The following is a 21,555-nucleotide window of genomic DNA, read 5'->3' as shown; positions in this document are numbered from 1 at the left end:
CCTGGCAGACATATTGCATGATGAAAGATTCTTCAACTGGGTTGCCACGGTATGGCTGGGAAATTGTCGATGTGGCGATAATCCATAATCTTTGATTCATTAATTCTTGAACGGGGCGTTAATCATCAATTAATCAATGAATAATATGAACGACCAACATTGTACTCGATAAGAATAGTATAAATGAATGAATAAATCTCCATATTTATCTCTGAGAACAAGTATTGACAAGGATAAAGCAACGAAAATACCACTCATATTTTTCATTTATTTATTTTGATACTTTTTTTTATTATTTTTTTTTTAGTGTACATATCGTAAATTTCCGTACATCGGGCAGTTTCAACTTCACATTCATACATTTTTCTGCTCACTTTACACGTTCCCACTGCACTATCCCTTAGTAATATTATCATATTCATCTTCACAAAAGTACTCTTTCTCAGTTGTCAACGATGACTGACATGCCAGAAGCTCGTCTTAATACCAAAACATCAGGTTTTACAACACACACACTAACAGTAAATAAAGTGTAAATTTATTGTACACCACTTTCACTTTCCCTTTCTGCTTCCAAGGAACCCTAGTGAACGAATACAAACTCAACATGGAATTCTGGATACAAATGAAATCGCAATGTACATGTATAAGTATGAAAACAAAAACATCAGTAATAGCAGGATACTGTAAGGATTATATAAGCCGTAACCATGCACTAAGTAGCATGCTGTATTGTATGTAAACCCAAACAAATTAAACGACACACAACACATTGTTTGCATCTCAGGTACAACATTCTTGATCATATGTTCAAGTACATATGATATGAAAATGTATTCCAGGCAAAGATTCCCATGGCTGCTTGGTGTAGTCAAAGTTCATTAAGCACAGACAGTATCTCAAAACCATTCAGGTAAAACATCAGAAAATGTCAAATGGAGTATATGGCATGATAAGATGACAGTAAAGACATGCCTGCAATATTTGACCACGACAACTTAATCTTACACACTAAAATCTTACATCTACAAATAAGACGCAAGTTTAAGTACTTTTACGAAAATCTGCAACATAACCTTCAGATGCACCAGTCTGGCCAATAATCCTGAATATCAATATATCAAGATCTGTATAAAATTTTAATACTTACATGACATTTTTTTTTTTTTTTGAATATATGATTTCAATTTATATTTCTTAGAAGACAAAATTTTCTTGGAGCTGGATTTGTTGACAGTGTATAACAGAAGAAATAATTCAGTAATACTTCTTGGTAAGGTCTCAACAGGACAACAGTAGAACTGTATCTTCACCCCTTGGGTGTGATTACAGAAATGTACAATCTGAAAAATATTCCTTTTGTGCGTTCATTCATGAATTTTCAAATCCTCACTGTTGCACGCTCACAAAAGTGAGTGTGCAACAAATGTAAATTAAAACTTGTCAAATGACGAAAACTTTGTGATGAGAAGTAATTGATGACCCACACTTTATCTCTCTGGGCACATTCACATTGTTTATATCATTAAGTCCTTTAAAAGTATCCATTATGTTTTTTTTTTTTTTCATTTCTTGTACATAAATGTCAAGAGAGAGTTTCCAAATACAAGCTATGTATAATTAATGGTTTTTTTTTCCAGTTACCACTTGTATAAATCTGTATATTTAAGTTACTGTGGAACTCCTACTGAAACAAGCCTTTGCAATTATTAAATGTACATGTCTTTATCGGGCAAATCATTTCTTTTTCTCATGACAAAGGAATAATTCCACGTGCACTTTTAACAAATGTAATTTTTCATTTTTTCTGTATTTAATGACAATGTAGGATATTGTAGGTCGCCATCTTGTATCCGCATAAATGACAAAGACACTGGCTAGTCAACATCGAGATCAAACATCACAGAATTGCTGAAGTTGAAGGCACACTGGGTCTTGTGTTGCTGGGAATGAGAACCTTCCCTCTCCTTCCAGCTTAGCATGGACTCGACCTCCGTGGAATCCCCTCCAGCTTTGGGCTGAGGGTCAGGAGCGGTATCTCCTCTTCCGTTAATATCACAGCTTTGGGCCTGTTTGGAGACTGCTTCAGGCTTAGTCCTGGTGGGTGAGGATGCTGGAGCAGGCGCGCCAAGGGACTTGGCATCGCTACCCTCCCTCTTCCCCTCAGGGCATCCCTCTGTAGACACACTCTCAGAGGATACACCCTGCTCTACTCCAACACTGGAATCGCACTGAGCTGATGGTTCCACATTTATCTCACTAGTCCTGTAAGCCTCATCAAGGGAGGCTACTTTATCATCCACCTTGCCTGTTTTCTCTGCAGCACCTGATTTCTGCTTGGTCGACTCCTCAGCCTTGTTTGAAGATCCTTTGCCTTTATCTTCATTTTTCCTTTGCGGCTCATCCCCTGTGTCACAGTCATGGTGATGGGGGTGTTCATCACTGCTGCTGTACTCGGACCCGGTGCTGTTGTGTCGCCGGCGTTTCTTCTCTTCCCTCTTACGGTTGCGTCTGCGCTTGCTCTTCAGTACAGTGGTCATACTGCTCACTGTGGCACCTGGCTTAAATGTTGCCTTATCCACATGGTCGCTGAAGGAGACAGACTTTTTAAGCCGTCCCTCAAGCGAACCATCGGCTTCCTCTGATTCAGAGATTGGGCTCTCAGACATGTGGCTGCCGGAGCTGGTGCTGTTCTCCCTGCTGTATACGCTGGCTGAGGAGACGTCATCCGAGGACTCGGAGTGCGAGCGGCTGCGCTGTTTCAGGATGCCATGGAGGTGCCGGCTCTGTCGCTCACAGATAACCTCAATGTCGGGTCTAGGCTGGTTTTCATCCTCATTACACTCCTCTGGGGGCACCACCACTTTCCCCTTCTTCCCCAGCTGTGGAAAACAAGAAGAGACAGATCAATACATATCATCACCCCCACATGCTTTCTTAACTACAAAATATGAACAAGGTATGTAATCATACATAATAATACACAGCATTTGGTCATGCATGACTATATCTGCCATATCTAAAACTCAGCTTAGGCTAGGCATAACCTGGACATGCCTATCTCTCACACCAGCCAATCAGAACTGATTCTATATCTCTTTAGTTCAACTATTCAAATGCTCAAAACGTTTCTTTAACTGGGGCTTAATGCTGGACTCAAAAATCCTTTAGTTATATCGAAGTGATTAAATTTTGTGGAATAAACTAAGAACACATTTATTTACTCAAGAAGATGAAAGCCTAACAAGCATTCCAGTTTCAAGCAGATTGACTTTCAGCAGAGAGTTTAATACACTTTCTAGAAGCTACATGTACATGTTCACACACAAGTGGGGTTGTGGGAAGATGCACTATTAAACTTCCAGCTTATCAGAGAATTACATGTACGGTATTGTGTGCAGTGATTGGTCGGGTCAGGGTACAGCACTGATTCATATCCGTCGTTATCAGCTGTCACCGCCGTGGCCCGAGTTGACTTTCTAGACCGATCATACTAACCTAAATACACCAACTGCACAAACAAGCTTAAACATTGATCAGGGCAACATATGTGATCATAACAGATCAATGAGCTTCCTTAAGTGTGCAGCGGAGTGATGACCTGAGCAGGTAATGCGGCACAAAGACTGTTCACAGTAACTAAAGCTTATCTGTATTAGGATGATGAAATCACAAGAGAACTCTGTGTCCGTGCGAATCAAATTCAACACAATACCAGGTACATGCATGTCAAGCTGGTTTACCTGAGCCAAAATGAATGCAACTACCATCTGGGTGTTTACACATGGTCACAATGTCTGTCTGGACTGAATGGAACACAAGATACACAAAGCAACTGCTTCACTGTCTGTCTGAACTAAATTGGAAGCAATGGTACACGTGGTCACTGTCTGTCTGAACGGAACTGAACATCAGGATGAACAGGCAATACTGTCTGTCTGAATCGAACTGAACACAGTGATACAGATGGAAACACTGTCTGTTAAAACTAAACTGAACAATATCATAAGCAAAGCAACTGTCCAACTGTCTGTCTAAATCGGATTAAATGCAACAGTACACATGGCAACACTGTCAGAACTAAACTCAATACGACTGTTCATATGGCAACATTGCCTGACTGATCCAAACCTGATGCAATCGTACACATGGAAACACTGTTCGAACCAACCTGAACATCATGGTACACATGGAAACAATGTCTGAACCAACCTGAACATCATGGTACACATGGAAACAATGTCTGAACCAACCTGAACATTATGGTACACATGGAAACACAGTCTGAATCAACCTGAACATCATGGTACACATGGAAACACTGTCTGAACCAAACTAAAAACAATGACATCAATTACCACGCCGTCTGCCGGAGCCGAACTCAACACTACCTCACACAAGGCCATGTTGCATCATCTGATCACCAGGTTCATTTGTGACTGTGTCGCATAAGGATTTTCCCATGTAAACCCTGTAACTTATGCTAGTGTCTCAGATGCCGTTCAAATGTGAAATGCAAAATACTGAGCTTATCATGATTAGGGCTGCCTCAACATACAGTGAACATGCAGGTGAACTTGAAGACTGCAGGACAAGTGACTATAATCACTACATGTGCCTTGTCAGAGCCACAAGTTCTGACAACAAACATCACACGTACTGAGACAAGTTCAAGTTATAGCTATGTGTACATGTCCCAGTGCCTTGTTAAATATCCAACAGAGACAGACAGAATAGAATTAGGATGGAGAAATGTACTCACACTGAGGTTAATTTTGAGGGCTTTCTCGCTCATTTCAGTCACTTTGACCTTGGGCACCTCGTTGTCATCTTGAGTCTGCACCATCTTCTCATTGGCCAAAGCTTCCCTTTCCAGCTGACACAACTCTAGCTCGAGATTGTCTTCAGTTGCAAAGAGTTTCTCCTGCAATAAAAAATAACAACAGTCTTTTGAGTACTTGTACATTTGACACAGTTTAATGTATTAAAATTAAAAAATATCTTCAAGCATTAAAGCTACATTAGCATACTTCATGTACATGTATACATATTCTAATCCAAACAGTTCCAATTTTTTTACCACAAAAAAAACCCTTTTTTTTCCTGGGTTAGAATTCACCAATCATTATGTATATTAATTTTACAAGCGTATGAACATCATTTGCTTGTCCAAGACTGAAGGCACTTTAAGAATAAAAGAATGTTGACTCATCGCACAGCACTACTGTGTCAAGCCACACAACACAAATGAAATAAAATAAAAAATTAAATAAACAAAGTTTGAGCTTCCTGGTTGTACATAGCAAACATTTTCAATGCAGTTTCAATTTCAAACAAGTATTCAGAGAAACACAGTTTATGTAACGGTAAGTAATAAAAAATGTTCAGTTCTAGGAAAATGTCAGTCTCTTGGAGACATTTTTTGGTGAAGGTATGCATTTCTTTTATGAGATGCTAAAGGGCCATGCACCCTCCATCTTGTGGCCTAGTTTGCAGGCCTGGATTGTAAACAGGCTTGACCTAGAATCATGCTGACAGAGAAAAGAGGTGTGTTTAGCTCAACCACAAAAATCTTAAAACCTAATACTTCATCAGATCTCTACCTAGTCTACAGTCATTTTACACTAGTTTATCTGTGCCAACAGACATATATGTATTTGAGCTATAAAGCATTTAAAATAAGAAACGAAAGTAAATCCCCCTCCCCTGCCAAAAAAAAAAAAAAAGAATTTAAAAGAAGATTAAGCAGTAAACCTTCCCTGTTAAAAAAAAGCTAGTCTAAAATAGCCTCAAGAGATACATGTACACCACATGAATGTACACTACCTATATATATGTAGACCAGCACATCTGATAGTCCCAGAAAGTTCGTTAAGGCAATGTAAATGATGCAAGCTCAAGTTAGAGAGCACTTCCTGCTTTCAGCTCTGGTCTTTTAACTGCTTGTGTCCAACTGGATAGCTGAATCACATATAACCATGTGGAGGAGGTCAGCTTGACAAGAGGTTCCACACAGGGGGGTATAACAGAAAGACACTTTGTGAGTCCCCCTGCAATGTGTGCCTATGACCAATGTGTGACTAAAACATGCCTCATATATTAAGATTTCCCCAATTTAAAAAAGTTGCACATTTGCTTACTAATTTGTACATGTAAATGAATATTATTCATATTAGAAACAGTTATGACGAAGCAACTTGCTAACATGGATGACAAAAAACACACCCCACCTGACCCTCATCATGCCCATTCTCCACACTGCCTGTCCAGGTCAATGCTTTCAAACTTCTAAACAAAGCTGCAGGGACTAACATCTTAGCAAAGCTAATTTTCACTTTGTTTACAATAGTGAATACCATACCTATCTTAAGTAATTCTTGACAGTTGTATTATTTGTAAATAATTAGATCACAGGCAATGAAGCATACATGTAATGTTTTAAAGTCCATTAACAATGTTTCATGCTGTTCTTGTTAGGAAAACAATTATGCATGTAGTCTGGCATACCATTAACTGCAAGCTGAATCATGTCTTTATGTAAGTAGACCCAGTCCGGAAGACTGGAGAAAAAAAAACCCCTGATATATTAAAACTATCCACAGATGAATACACAGGAATTCTTGCCCATTAAGAAGATTGGATCAGCCCATTTCAATCATGCTCTAACAATTGGTTAAGTAAGCTTAGCATGTGTATTTGCATCTCAATTAACTGACAATATAGACAGCCCTGATTTCAATGATTTCTCACATGTCATCCTGTGAATGAAATAAATCTGTCAGCTTTATTCATGCCTTAAATTCCTGGTCACCCCTCCCCCTGCAACAACCTAATGCCAGTTTGAGGCACTGCAGTGACGCCAACTATAAATGAGGCAGATGCTTTGATGATCAGGTATGGCTGACATACAAAAAACACTCCTGCAGATGCACATGTACTTTTATGTTCATGAATGCACAGGATGAGAAGATCGAACAGACCACGAATACCCACACATAAAATCCAGCAGATCCATTGATAAGTTTGAATTTTGTGTAATACACAAGTAGTAATCTAACTCTGAAAAATGGAAGATTCACTTTGACTCATTATTTTAGCATTTTATGTTGCCATCATCAAGAGTGATGACCATGGCAAAATAAAATGCTAATAAATGAGTCAAAAAGAAGCTTTCCTTGTGTTACACTACTTGTGTATTACAGGAATACCCTTGTACATTTGCAACAATATACTGTATGTGTGCCTTCTGAAAATGTACCCGAAGAAGATGACATTGTCTGAGTGAGTGACTATCGGTCTTACCTTTGGCCAGGTGAACACCCTTATGAGCAGAGTTGTCAGCAGGTAATACACCGTCTGCAGCTGACAGTAGAGCAGCTGAACGGAACTGGACATAACAGTCAACATCCTTAGCGTTGTGCAGAGTGACACGCTAATTAACGAATGGACAACAGTCACCTAATAGTAAACACATCCACCTGAGATACCTGCTACCTGAGTACACGACTGTACCAGATTGGAATTTGGTTAACAACTCCCATAATTGTCAGAGAACATAGGCAGATCTGCAGAAATCAATATAGTCATATATATACTGCTACCAACATCACAGATGGAATCCTCTGCTGCAAGCAAGGCACTGTGAGGATGTGACATGCACAGGCAAGTTCCTATACAGGTATATAGATATATAGGTGCAAAAGGATGTCACAACAGCCAGCTGAACATAGCAACAGAATGTTGTGGGTTTTTTTTCACAGGCACACACATTGAGCTCTCGAAAGAAAAAATGGCCAGTGCACTCTTCCTGTTGCTAGGTACAGACTGTGCAAGTGCGGAAGTTTCTGGAAGGGAATGGACGGTCAAAGTTTCACATCACCTGCCCTTTGGCACAACCAGTATTGTGATGCAAAGCAGTGCCCTACATTCACATAAAACTACACATGCTGAATTCTCCACGCCTGATGCACATAGTTATCTGCAGAACAGCACAGGCCTCGATCAGCAGAGATGTGTTTTCAATGAGAACCAAAATAACTCACACTCTCTGCTGGTAAACAAGCTCTCCAAGGTCTTGGCCGGGTTACTAGGCGATACAAGCCGACCTAGCTCCCTGCTGATACACCAGCTTTATGCACAGCCAGGTGGCTTAATACTCTATAGTCAGGTATAGCCTGCCCTACCATCTGGCCACAAGTGTCAGAAATAATCAAAGACAGTAATTAACAATTCTAACAGTCAGCCAACCAAGCATACACTATTAACTACATGTACATCTATGTGGCCGATTACCTAGATGTAAACTTTTCTTTCACAATTCCAGGCGTAACCTGTGTACATCCTTTTATAGAATCTCATTGGGAGCTGTAAAGTTTACATTATACCCACTGCCATCTGGTTTATACAACTTCCTGATGAGGATTCTCTGAAAATACTTTCGTATAACAAGGAGGATTGTGTGACATGAGAAACTTGATTGTTGTTAAATGCCACGCTCAAGAATTTTTCACAAAAACAATGGCCAGCTATTTCCTGTTTGGCAGAAACAGGAGTGCCTAAGGTAAACCACCAATCTTTTGGAACTTGGAAGTACACTGATCATTGAACTTCCCCACCTGATGTATGGATATGCTCATTATATCCAATGAAGAAGGAAAGTAGTCTTCAACAAGAGTTAAACTGTACTAGTGGCTACATGATCATAATCGATCGAGTATTGTCACTAAGGCCCTACAAGCACCAGCAGTGGCAGATTCAGTAATTTTTAAGATGACGTTGCAATCATGTGGTAGAGTGATGTCAATTCAATAAAGAACATCTGACAAGGCGACTAACAAAAGCATCCATCTAGCCTTTACAACTGCGGAGGATGCCAAAAGTTCCCTGCCCAAGGCCCATATGGAACCTACACCTCAGGTCCTGGTGACTGAAAGGTAAGAATCTCAAACAACTAGATCGCAGCCTGCACCAATTAAATAATACATGCATGTATAACCTATATGTTCCCTAACTGACCTAAAATTTCATCCACAAAACTGCATTTTTTGAGGCAAATAAATGTCACAAAATATTTTTTTGGGTGCTGAAAAAAATACATACATACAATTTTCCAGCAGAATGTTACCCCCTGTTTCATGCAAACCTCAAAACACCTTTCTAAAGTCTATAGAATCTAGAATTAGTCATGGACGAAATTTATGGTCTTTTAGGGAATTATTATATCGGTTTAACATATACTCACCGCTAAGTGATTTTCATCTTCCCCTACCCAGAATTTCTGCCACAGGCCACGGGAGTTACGAGATTTCAGAATGAGAATGACCAGGTTTTTCTCGCCCACATCGATACTACAGTGGTCCGGGCAAACCTCACAGTCATCTGGGAATCTCAGGTAGATGCTGTAGTACATGGGAAAGCACCCAGAACCAACTGAGGCAAAACGTAGCTGAAATGTTGTCGGAGAAGGGAAGAGTTTCGTGACAGAATCAAAAGTCACATTCTTAACATCCAGGACAAATGACACTGTCTCATTGTCCTGTCTGTGACTGAACACTGGCAGTCGAAAAGCAATGTGTCGGTTTGCATTAGAAATCATTTCTTCAGCCCAGATATTTTTGTTGTCTTCAGGAAGAGATAGCTGATTGTTATCATTGTGATTTTGAGTTCCTGTATTTGTGGGCGTGATCTGTGAATTATCTGGCATGGTCTCGCTAATAATGGGTGTGGTCTCTGTACTCAAGGTATTGGAGGAAAGGACTTCTATCAATGGCTTACTGTCCCCATTCTCATGACCATTAATCTGCATTGTTGGCTCACAAACTTCCACCTCATCTTTGTTTATGAAGGTTGGCAGATCCGGTACCTCTGCAGGGATGACAGGCAAAGTAACAGTCAAGCGATGTTTAGCCTTGTCAAATTTGGCTGAGCCTCGAGTATCATCAACAGGGAATGGAAGATTCAAGTCTAATTTATAAGCTGCTGGCTTGACAGATTCCAACACCAGTTTCTTCTCAAATATGTCCAGCCCCACAGATGCTGCACTACTTAACAAGGGTAGATCTATTGCCACTACGAGCTCTTTAGGCCTAGTGCTCGGGCGAGAGTCTGGGGCGTTCCTGTACTCTTGCATATCCATCTCAGACCGGTGAGTAATCGAATACTTTGGCTCTGTTGGGCTGTTAGCTTCCACAGTACGTTTCATTTGTGACTTTTCCTCCTTTTTCTTCATTTCAGCCTTTTTCTTCACCTCTTGAGCTTTTTCTTTTGCCAGTTCTTCGCTAGTCTTGCTACCATAAGGGATAGGGAAAATTATCCATCACACTTGAACCGGATTTCTTGGACTTCCCCTCCTTATCTGGTATCTTGGATCGAATCACTGTCGCAGTCGGCATCCCTTTATACGTCATTTTCGGTGTTTTGATGTTTTTGCGATCTAGTTTAAGTCCATACTGACTTTCAATACCATCTAAAGCCGTGTCATCCACAAGTTTCCTGAAGCGATCGTTCGTTTCTGCCATGCGGTAAGTATCAGGGTGAAAAACCACATCAACAACCCGGCATTTATTACCGGTCTTATCTACGTCGTCTCGGGCGGGTGCAAACGAATGCGGGATTGACCACTGAACACCTGATCGACCATCAGGACCTTCTTTCCTGGTAGCTGTAGGCTTTCCGATCTTACTGTTTTTGCAGATGTTAATAAACATTTTTGTATCCCCATTCACACTTGTTTTTATCACGTAGCCAGGTTCAGGATGAATGAAGGAGACATCCATACCACGTTCATTTTCCAACTGTGCAATTTCTTCTTCATAACGTTTCTTGTTCTCTGGGTCAGATATTTCCTGTGCATATTCCACGAACAACTTGCGGAATTTTTCATCTTTCAGAGCTTCCCCAAGACGTTTTATTTCGTCTTGAGAAAGATCCAAATCTTCGAACTTGTCTTTCGACGCCATGCTTGTTTGAAAACATGCACCTTGACTCCAATGGGCATGCGCAGTGTAAACGTAAATAATGGAAGGGAGATAAACTCGAAAAGAAAATGTGCAGCAAACTTTTCCTTGTTTTCCAGCTGATTTAGTAGAGGATTGTTTAAAATGTCGCTCAGTTTATACTAACACGTGTTTCTAATGCATTGGCTCACCACCGCCCTGCTCACAGAAGCCGTCATAGAAACGGCTATAAACAAACAGAGCGTCGTGTTCAATCTTGTACACGTGAGAAAAATATAGGGAAAGTTTACGGTACTGTACCGAATTTCTAGAAAGCTCTCTCAAGCGGGCAAGTTCTTTCTTGTTCAGAATTGTATGAATGAACCACTAGACGTCGCCTAGTAGAATAGTATATAGTAGTGTGAAAGATAGATTATTAAACACCCACAGAAAGTCGGCATCTGATTTCTAGCATACCCAGCCCCCCCACCCTCTGCATTTACGGAGGATAAACATTTACGGTACGATAGCAGTCCAGGAAGGGTGGTCCTAAAACGTTTTTAAAAAATCTGTAATAGCAATAAAAAAAAATAGGTCAAATTTAAATTTTGCCATTTACCAGAATGACAGATATTTGTTTAATTGGTGTTGTCCCAGCCAAGATTGAAAGAAAAAATATAGGAAAAATAGGAATTTTTTTTATAAATTATAAGAGTTTTATAGGAATTTTTAAAATGAAAAAGCAGGAAAAGCAGGAGAAAGAGCTTGAATTTTCACATTGTTTTTGCTTGACAGATAGGTAGGTCTGCCTATTAATTACATGTATTCTAATCTTTGGCTGCCTACTCCCCTTGGCCACGCTGTCCACCCAAATTATTAACTTTATATCACACCAGACATAGTACGTTGTTACTTCAAAGAGACTGATGGCAAGATCTTTGTGCATTCTTGCCTTGACTTTATATAACAATATAGGTATATCTGGGCCCAATTAGATCATGTGTCCTGTGAGCTGCAAGCTGAAGTTGGTCAATTACCCATGTATGAGGACACTGCCTGGTCATCTCACAACAGTCAAGGAGTCATTTTTGGTGTGGAAAGTATCAAATCACCACTTATTTTTTCTCTTTACATATATTCTTTCGAATTTGACACTGAATTTAAATGAACTGGAGTTAGGTGTATCAATTATATGAAATGAAAATTATAACTCACTCTAAACTATATTCTAAATTATAAGTCACTCTAAACCCAGTGTTTTTAATAATAAACATATTCAAGACAAGTTCTTAATACTGGAGTGGGATGTCATTTCACAGCTTACTATGCCTCGTGTAGCCCATAACAAGTCGCATCTTAAAGTAACTTGTAATTATACATGATATTACCATTTTAATTACTGGTAACAATGGATGCTACAAATAAAACACTTTTTATGAACTTCACAGAGAGTTACTAGTGGGTCCCAATATAGATTATCAGTTTCTATAATTTTGAGATTTAATATGGTAAAAATACAATGGCTTGCTACATCACACATTTCAGTGTCCAGGAAGCTTACATGCCTGTTTGTCATCACAACCCAAAACTTAAAGCCTCCCTACAATTATAGAGGCCGCCAGATGCAAATACATTATCATGAGTTGGTGGATGGTCACAGCTTAACATTATAAGCTGCCTCATTAATCATACTGCAATGCGATCCAAAGCAATCACTTAATGTATAAATGAAACACTCTGGAACACAAACAAAACCATTTTGAACAATAACATTGGTAGTGATTGTCTTGTTTGTAGAATCAACAAAAAGCTGTCACTCTTTCTTCTTTTTACCAGCAACCATGTTTTATATCATTGCCATCTTTCTCTTCTCAACCTTCTTCTGGTCTTCTTGGGTCTTTTTAAGTTCTGCCTGTGCCTGTTCCATCTTTTTTTATGCAGATTCAAGCATGGCCTGAGCAACTGCAATCTCAGGCTTTAAAGCCTCCCTCACTTTTTGATTTGCCTGGTTTTATTAGGCTATTGCTCCCACCCAGCGAATTACCTGTGCAGTGATTCCTTCTCAGTAAGTGATTTCTGTGTGTTTTTCAGTTGTGTACTACTGAGAAGAAATTCTTTCTTTTGTTTAGCAATCTTGGCAGTCTCCTCCTCTCTTTCTGCTCTATCTTGTCTCCGCTCATCTCTTTTTCTTTGTTTTTCCTCTTCCTCCAGTCTCTGTCTATAATGCATGTTTGCCATACGTCCGACAGAAAGGAAATCATTGGTAATTGGAACAAGCTCTGGTCGGTTGCCCTAATGTTTCATGCCATCAGTTGTTACCCGAAGGCCCTTAATTAAGCCTCACTTAGGTTTGCCGTCTTTGGTAACGCTCTTGTTACTTACTGAAAATGCCCTTTCTACATCACTGTTTCTATGGGACAGGGCCAAAACAACTTTCACTAAGTTACTCAGCACTGGAAACTTGCAACTTCCTGCGCAATTCTTCAGTCCAAGGACTTTAGACCAATACGTAGCAATCCTCCACATAATGACGGCCCCATCCCGTTTTATTTCCTGGGACCAGTCTCCTGGGATGTTTTCTGCCTGATAGACCCTCCATTCATCAGCAATGATGTCAGTGTCAAAATCTCGTCTTAGTTCTCTGGACAGGCTTTGGACTGATCTGACAGACCAATTTCCATTGACAATTGAGACATCAAGTAGCTGAAGAGTTTGGGCTTCATGACTCGCCTAACTAACGCGTTGAGTAGATCACAAAGTTTGTCATAGAGAATATGAACAAGTGGTTTTCTCAGACTGGAAGAAGACCAAGAACTCAGCAAACGTAGATGAGAGAAAGTTGAGTTGGGCTATGATTTCCGGTCTCTCAATTTCCACCTTGATCCTTTTATACCTTGGTTTTGATAAATCATTGGGGTTGTGCTTTGGCAGAAAAACTAAAAAGTACTCAATAAGGGATTTCCAGATCGCCAGAATTGTTCTACAGCAGGCCCCAAAGACAACCACCGACATTCAACATGTTTCAAAGGCTTCTTTGTGGCTATCCCATATTCTGGCTTTGAATATCTTGTAGATCAGTTTTGTCCAGAAATTTTGAGAAAATTCAAGAAAATACCGAAGAAAACATTCTATAATTACAAGACAGAGAAAAAGTAACAAATCTGTCAACAATTAACTCTTAACAGGATGTGATATCCTGTTAACTTTATTCACAGTTACTGGGTACATCAATTTTTTGATTACTTTAGCCTCCCTACCAATTCTACCGAGCGCTGATGGAACACTTTTGGCCAGGCTTATCGCTTGTTTGCTTGTGGTTTATGGTTGTTTTCAACCTCATTTCATAGTGCTGCCTCATTGTGTAACACCCACCTAGTCACAGTCAAACATACACTATAAGGATGTGCATGTACCAAGATTGTTAAAGTAAGCTTGACCTGAGTGGAGATTAAACTCAGCCTTTAGATGCAGTAAGAATAACATAAAAACATGTCCATTTGCACACTTTTTATCTGTCTTTATTTAATTTTTTGTTCAAACATCTCTAGACTTATTAGTGGACATGGACGGAGACATTTGTGGACTAGGGATAAAAATATATATATGTATATATACATGTAGCCTGTAAAGGTGAACTGCCAACCTTTCAATTTTCACAAGTTTACTCAGTGAAAATGATTCATTAAGTATTTCTAAAATTTAAGTGTTTACAGCTGTTTACATTCGGTTTGGGAATGTTGCAAGTCATTAGCAGAGTACACCATTCATGTTTACAAAAATGTAGCAGTTTTCTTGATGTCGCTGATGTTCAAATGAAGGAACCAGGGCTGCTTGGATCTCACAGCATTCCAGAAAATCCAATGGGAACTAGCCACGGCATTTTGGGCAAAAATGTTGGCCGTTCACCATTAAGTTATGCACATTGGCCTACATTTACATACACAGTATGTATTCTTAAAACACTCTCAAAGACTTCTACACTCTGTGCTACCTGACACAAGGTTGTATACATAAACAATGCATAAGATAAAAAACAAAAACAAGGTACATGAACATATCTTCTTAAAACAAGAAACATCAAAATGTAAAGTACATGTAGCTGAATGCTACATGGAAATATTATTTCAGCAAGGACTTGTATGTAGAAAAGGGGTATGAAATTGTCATATCACAGTCAGTTGAAGGGAAATGCTTCAATATATAATATACAATTTTCAATTAAACACAAGAACTAATAACCAGTTGCTTGAATATGAAATAAAATACATATCATTATCACAAAAGGGTTTCTAAAGTCATCCAATACGTCAGCCAACATGCTCCTGCAAAAATCATACAGGGAAATATTGTCGCATAAAAGTATACTTCTAAAAAATTTATATATTACAGTCTGGAATAAATCAAAACATAGTATTTGTTCAGCGGGTTAGTGAATTAAGGAACGACAATAAAAAACATGCATTACAAATAATGCTGAGTAAATATCTAAATAAAAAGCCAAGCAGTAATTATGCTGACATTTATAAGCTGGTTCAAATAACCATTACCTATTCTGAAGAGAGTATATACCACAACGTAACCGACATTACCTGTATATTTGAGCACTGGGTTTATTACCAGTAAACCATACATTTATAGCATTAGCCATCCTTACATATTGAGATATAAATTAACCTCTCCTGCATGCCCAATGATCTCACAAATTTCTACATCTCTCTTGTCTACGGATTAAATATATATTTTTTTTAAAATCCATAATAATTAATTACACATGAATATCATCAATCTGTAAATAATATCAGTACATGTAGTTACTCAAATGGACAGATGAAAGAACTCTCAATCTGAAGACAATGTATGATAATTGCAAATCTTAATTAAGGGTACACAGTAATGATAAAGCCTTATTCGATTTGTTTCTAAGAATGATCATTGCAACATTATTTTCTCACGCAGCTTTGCAAACAAATACCTATTATGGAAATGCCATTAAAAATGTTATAAGGATTTCAATGTGACTCAATCTAAAATCTAGCTTAAAGATCCTTGTTTATAAGAACATTCGTCTTACAGATAATGTCTGTTTCATCTAACCTCATATGTACACTTTAACACCAGTATCAGTTAACAGGTATCAAGTGGTTATTTTCAACTTAACCACAAATTTGAGCACAGCTTCTGATCATCCTTTCCTTTGGCAATATTTCTATGAATAACTGGATAAGATCAAATACTTTGACTATCTGGCCATCAAGTGGTCCTAAATTTACCAAAACTGTACAAGTTTTAAGCAAAAAGGTTGAAATTAACATGGTTATCATATGTACAGGTGATACCAGTTGTTATATCATCTCTGTATGAAGACATTTATGTCTGATATTGGGTTTAACTATGTAACAAAGACGTATAAAAATTCAGCTATACATAGAAACCTGATTAATCACCAAAGTCCCCACCATCAAAACCACCGTCATCGAATCCCCCACCGTCATCAAATCCCCCATCATCATATCCCCCATCGTCATATCCCCCATCATCATATCCCCCATCATCATATCCACCCCCACCATCATAGTACTCATTGTTCTCTATATTTGTTTCATTGATGTTGGTATTCTCTATGTTTGTGTTGTCAACATCATAATGATTATGAATATTTATGTCTGTGTCATGATATCCACCACCCCAGCCCCCACCCCAACCCCCATATCCCCACCCACCACCATATCCCCACCCACGTCCATAACCCCAACCACCCATTCCATATCCTAAAGCACCTCCAACAAGAAGACCTGAAAAGAGGGAAAAAAAAACTGTACCAATAGAAATGTGGATTAAAATATTTGGAGGGCTTAACTTGTAGAGAAAATAAACTCTAAGTTGCATGTCACACATATCTGTCTGAGTGACTCTTCTGAGAAGCATTTTGAACTCAAAACACAAAAGGAAAGCTTATTGTCACTGCATGGAGGCCTTGGTAAAAAGTAAAAGCAGCTTCTGAATCCTAAACTTTTGAAATCTATAGAACTGAAAAAAAGGTTATTTTTACAGCTGCAGCAACTGCTTGCAGTTCTTAGTCAGCTTCATGATTTCTGAGAATACTGATTCTTATTTATGGCAACAAAAGCTCCAATATGAAGTAAGCATTGCACAATACAGTGCTGAAAACTGTATCTAAGACTATGTCTACTCATGATTCTAGACTTATTAGGTTTCTAGGTATTCAAGTGGTGTTTAATACATTCAAATGTTTGAATTCTCCGTTGAAGTTTATGGACCACACTCCCAATGTCAGAGTACATCACCTTTTTTCCTTTACACTGATCTGCAGGGGCAATATTTGTGAACATTATCTTCTAAAAGTAATCTTTTAGTCACAGATATTAAGAGCTATGCCAATGTTAAAAGCTGCCGTTAGAGTTGAAAAGTCTTGTTGTGATGTCAGAGTACCTAAACAACTCTTGTATGGTTCATAAAGCCCTCCACAGAATTCAAACATTAAAATGTATTTCACTCTCTTATTTTTTCGCATGCCTTTCAGTTGTCCGTCTGAGACCATCCTCAATTTTTAGTTTTCTAAAAAAAAACTAAAACAGGTGTTTCCTAAAATGGGCTGCCTTTTTATCAAGAAATCTGAGTCAAACTACCTGTAGCAAAGCTTCCGGATCCTGAGCTTCGCCTCCGCCGTCTGTCATACACAACTCTGGGCTGCTGCTGCTGGACCACTCGCTGCTGGGATACTACCTGCTGTGGGTGGTGCTGGTAAGGAGGTGGATGCCCCATCTGATGAGGTGGAGGGTAGCTCGCCTGCTGAGGTTGGGGATATCCTGCCTGTGGAGGTGCTCCTGCAATGACAAACAGTACAATGGAATAATGATATGCCGTTCTTAAAGTGTGGAAAAATGCAGGCCTGGAATGGAAGTCAAGATCATGAGAATCGTTTTCTTCATCCTACATAGTTTTTAAAGGCATTATTGGGCAAATACTGAATTTCATCTAGTCTTGGCATCAAAAATATAATTTTAAGGCATTTATGCGCTCCTGAAAGTGTATTTTTCACATGCTAATCTTTAAGTAAAGTACAGCAGTGGTCTAAAGGAAATCAAAATATGTACATGGGAACTAATAACCATTTGTTCTTTCTTGTCACGTAAATGTTAGATTTGCTCACCCCTGCTGAACTACTCACCCTGAGTGACAGCTGGATTGAATCCTGGGGGTGGAGGGCCACCATGTGGGGTCTGCTGCTGTGGTGGCTGAGGTGGCTGAGGAGGCGGAGGTAACTGCAAAATAAACAGTAGGACGGCATGTTGAAATGAAATATAATTTTCAAACAAAAATTTCAACAAATATTGAAAAATAAATAGTAGGTAAATTCTGAGATGACACTTTACTCATTTGAATATAGCATTTTTCAGACTGGAGCAGAAAAGCTGTCTTCATATGTGATTACTCTTAAAAGAAATGGATCCATTAAACCTGATGGTAACGTAGTACATGCATTAAAGTGAGCATTGTACTGTAGTTCTAGTGTTATCTCTTGTGACTGTACACTAACTGGCTTACCACACTTCCAATAGCTGTCATCCAGCCTCTGAAAAGAAAGAAAAAAAAGGTTTCAGCTGTAGCTCCAATTTAAAACATGAACCCTTCTTGTTGTTAGCAATGATCATTATTATTGCGATAAACATTACCAAATAGTGAATCTATAAACATAAGCATAAGTGACTTACTACCTGTGGTGTTCGAGTGGTCAACCGCCCCTGATTCATTGTCAAGGGGGGATAATCATGTAACTACTATCTCATTCATTTAGAAATATACTTCTCTTTCTGGGTGAGCCTGGTAACAAAATTTAATAATTGATGAAAGACATCAGAAATGTTACAAAAAAAAAAAAATTCTTCGTCATTGGACGTTTTATATTTTTTGACAAATGAATCACTTATTTATTTTGGCTTGATTGTTGACTGACATCCTCCTCAAGAATCTGTGAACAGTTCAAAATCATCTTGTAATGTTAACCAGAATGTCTAATGGTATAAGTTCCAATTTATGCTTTTTTTTCCATTTACAATTTGAAAAAGTGTGTACAATATTAAAGAACTAAGTGGAACAAACTGTGCTACATAATTCTGACTTACGACATGTCCTGTTCATCTGTACACAGGATCCAGTTGATTTTGTCCGTCTTGCTGGCTGTTTGTGGGGCACAGATCAATCCATGCTCACTGGCCCCAGGTGGTAACTCTGGTCTGTTAGGCACAGACCTGGTGTACTGACCCACAGCCAGAAAACGACAGATCGCCTGAAACAATTACACATGAAGAAACAATTGTCATCCTTCAGATTTCTTGAAATGAGAAGTCACTGGTCTCCAAGTATGATCTTTTCAAAATGAGAAAATATAACAGATGAAGATCAACAGCAAGACAAACATTAAACGTAGTAAAATACAGAGCAGAAGAATTATAGTTGTCCGTTTCTCACTATATTTATAAATGAGGTGAAAGTGCAGGTACAAAAAGAGCCCATCTACATGTAGATGCTCCATTTATACACACAAAGAAAAACTGGGTACCAGTTTTCAAAGTCACATAACATTCTGATTTACACATGCACTGTACCTTCAAGTTAACACATCCATTAGCCTGGAAGCTTCCCTGGTCATCAAACCATGCCCATGTACTATCCTGATACAGAACAAAAAACTCCTGCTTCCACTTGTTTGAAAAAAAGCCCTCTGCAAACAACATGCAACAGATTTTATATACATTTAGACACAGATACCCACATCAAATAGACAACGTAAGTTTAGCCATATAATGAATTGAAAACTACAGTAGACTCTCTGTAAACCGACCGTACTCGGGACCGAACAAAAACGTTGGTTAGACAAGATGTCGGTGTTTTAAACATGGGCAAGTAGCCTACAACAACAACAACTTATGTATTGTACATATATACGTTTAATTTATTTATTTATTTGATTGGTATTTTATGCCGTACTCAAGAATATTTCACTTATATGACAGCGGTCAGCATTATGGTGGGTGGAAACCGGGCAGAGCCCAGGGAAAACCCACGACCATCTGCAGGTTGCTGACAGACCTTCCCACTTACGACCGAAGAGGAAGCCAGAATGAGCTGGACTTGAACTCACGGTGACCACATTGGTGAGAGGCTCCTGGGTCATATATACCTTTAATTAAACTTGTTAAAGAGCACAGTGATGCATAGCAACAAACTATGAAAAGAAGCTGATCTCTACTTTACTTTAGTACATATGCATTACTACTTTACAAAAAATCGAACTTCATCAATGAAGTTCATTTCCACACGGCAACACTTTGATGGTCTACTGGCCATGGTCGGATGTTGTCAGGGCAATAGCAGGGAAAACTGTGATGGCAACTGTTGTTTGAGGCATTTTTATTCTGTCAGTGAGCAGTGTCAGACTCATCTTTTACTCACAGAGTGACTAAACTCTGATCTCCGCGGGATGTAGCAGGCAAGTTGAAGCCAAACTCGGACTTCATCGGACGTCGTGCGACACACCACGTCGAATTAGACAAGGCCAATTCACACTCACTGGAAATGTTTGTAGTACAAACCACTGTCGGTGTTCAGAACAGACCAGAGTGGGTTTACTGAAGACAATTAACATTACTGTCAAATGGAGCAGAAAACGGACCACGAAATGTTGTCAGTTTAGACAATATGTCGGTTAATTAAGGTGTCGGTGATGAGAGAGTCCACTGCATTAATATGAAGTACTTACTACAATATCGCCTGAGATAACCTGTCTTCACTCTTGGAGCATTTGCTGAAAAAAAATAAATATATTCACACTGTCAAGATAATGATAGCCATTTTAAGTAAAAAAAGTTTTTATAAAGACCACAACCAAGTTGATTCTGTAGCAGTTTTTAACCTCATGTCCTCTACTTTCTGGATAATTAATTCTGATTGACACCTATCCAGCCATGCCACATTATTTATTTATTCGATTGGTGTTTTATGCCGTACTCAAGGATATTTCACTTATACGACGACAGCCAGCATTATGGTTGGAGGAAACTCGGCATAGCCCGTGAGAAACCCACGACCATCAGTAGGTTGCTGCAGACCTTCCCACTTACGGCCGGAGAGGAACATGCCAGAGTGTGTTACCACGTGGAGATCACAACAAAGGCAGAGGAAGGCATAACATCGACCAGTGATGACACCAGACTGCCAAGTACTTCGCGTTTCAGTAATTTCGCAACTTTTATTCTGAGAATTGGGCCGGAACAAGGGAGCTCCAACCTCTCATTTAAGCAGCATGAGAAGCTGACAATCACACATCGATAATTGGTCCCTTGGTAAAGCTACTGACCTAGTAAATGAAACTTAACCGGTTAACATCTTTGATAACTTTAAAAATAAAAAACCAAATGTATCTTTGATTATCCGTATACTCACGAGATATTTCTACTGATTCTGTCCCAGCACATGACATCTTGACAAGGGTGATACTTCATACATAAGAGTGTCGCTTTCTCTCATTGAATGAAGTCACTGTTGTCACTGTCAACAACTAAACATTTGCACAACAGACATGCGCGTCGCACTATTCAAG

General features: G+C 39.0%; 2 protein-coding genes across 2 annotated transcripts; both read right to left on the bottom strand.

Moving 5' to 3' along the window:
• Positions 1–257: 257 nt before the first annotated feature.
• On the bottom strand, positions 258–10,960 carry LOC135466453 (protein kintoun-like). Its single transcript, XM_064743927.1, is given in 4 exon segments — positions 258–2,882; positions 4,763–4,924; positions 9,242–10,297; positions 10,299–10,960. Coding segments are annotated over 4 exon segments (2,883 nt in total). The 5' UTR covers positions 10,959–10,960; the 3' UTR covers positions 258–1,877.
• Positions 10,961–16,370: 5,410 nt separating this feature from the next.
• LOC135466966 (uncharacterized) lies at positions 16,371–21,518 on the bottom strand. The gene is made up of 8 exons (XM_064744721.1): positions 21,399–21,518; positions 20,716–20,760; positions 19,562–19,677; positions 19,079–19,242; positions 18,501–18,528; positions 18,124–18,217; positions 17,582–17,779; positions 16,371–16,726 (listed from the first exon to the last, which is right to left on the bottom strand). The coding sequence occupies exons 1-8, from the start codon at positions 21,433–21,435 to the stop codon at positions 16,371–16,373; spliced, it is 1,038 nt and encodes a 345-aa protein (XP_064600791.1). The 5' UTR covers positions 21,436–21,518.
• Positions 21,519–21,555: the final 37 nt, after the last annotated feature.

This window comes from Liolophura sinensis, chromosome 6 (genome assembly GCF_032854445.1).
Source record: "Liolophura sinensis isolate JHLJ2023 chromosome 6, CUHK_Ljap_v2, whole genome shotgun sequence".
Classification (NCBI taxonomy): Eukaryota; Metazoa; Mollusca; class Polyplacophora; order Chitonida; family Chitonidae; genus Liolophura; species Liolophura sinensis.
The sequence above is the reverse complement of the archived record's forward strand: the minus strand, read 5'-3'. Positions and strand labels throughout refer to the sequence as shown.

Excerpts from the sequence above, each read along its gene's own strand:
- LOC135466966 (XM_064744721.1), bottom strand. The coding sequence starts at position 21,435 with ATGTCATGTGCTGGGACAGAATCAGTAGAAATATCTC. Across the intron at positions 19,678-20,715 it reads TTATCTCAGGCGATATTGTA|AGGGCTTTTTTTCAAACAAG; the intron begins GTAAGTACTTCA and ends TGTTGTTTGCAG. Across the intron at positions 19,243-19,561 it reads ATGGATGTGTTAACTTGAAG|GCGATCTGTCGTTTTCTGGC; the intron begins GTACAGTGCATG and ends TAATTGTTTCAG.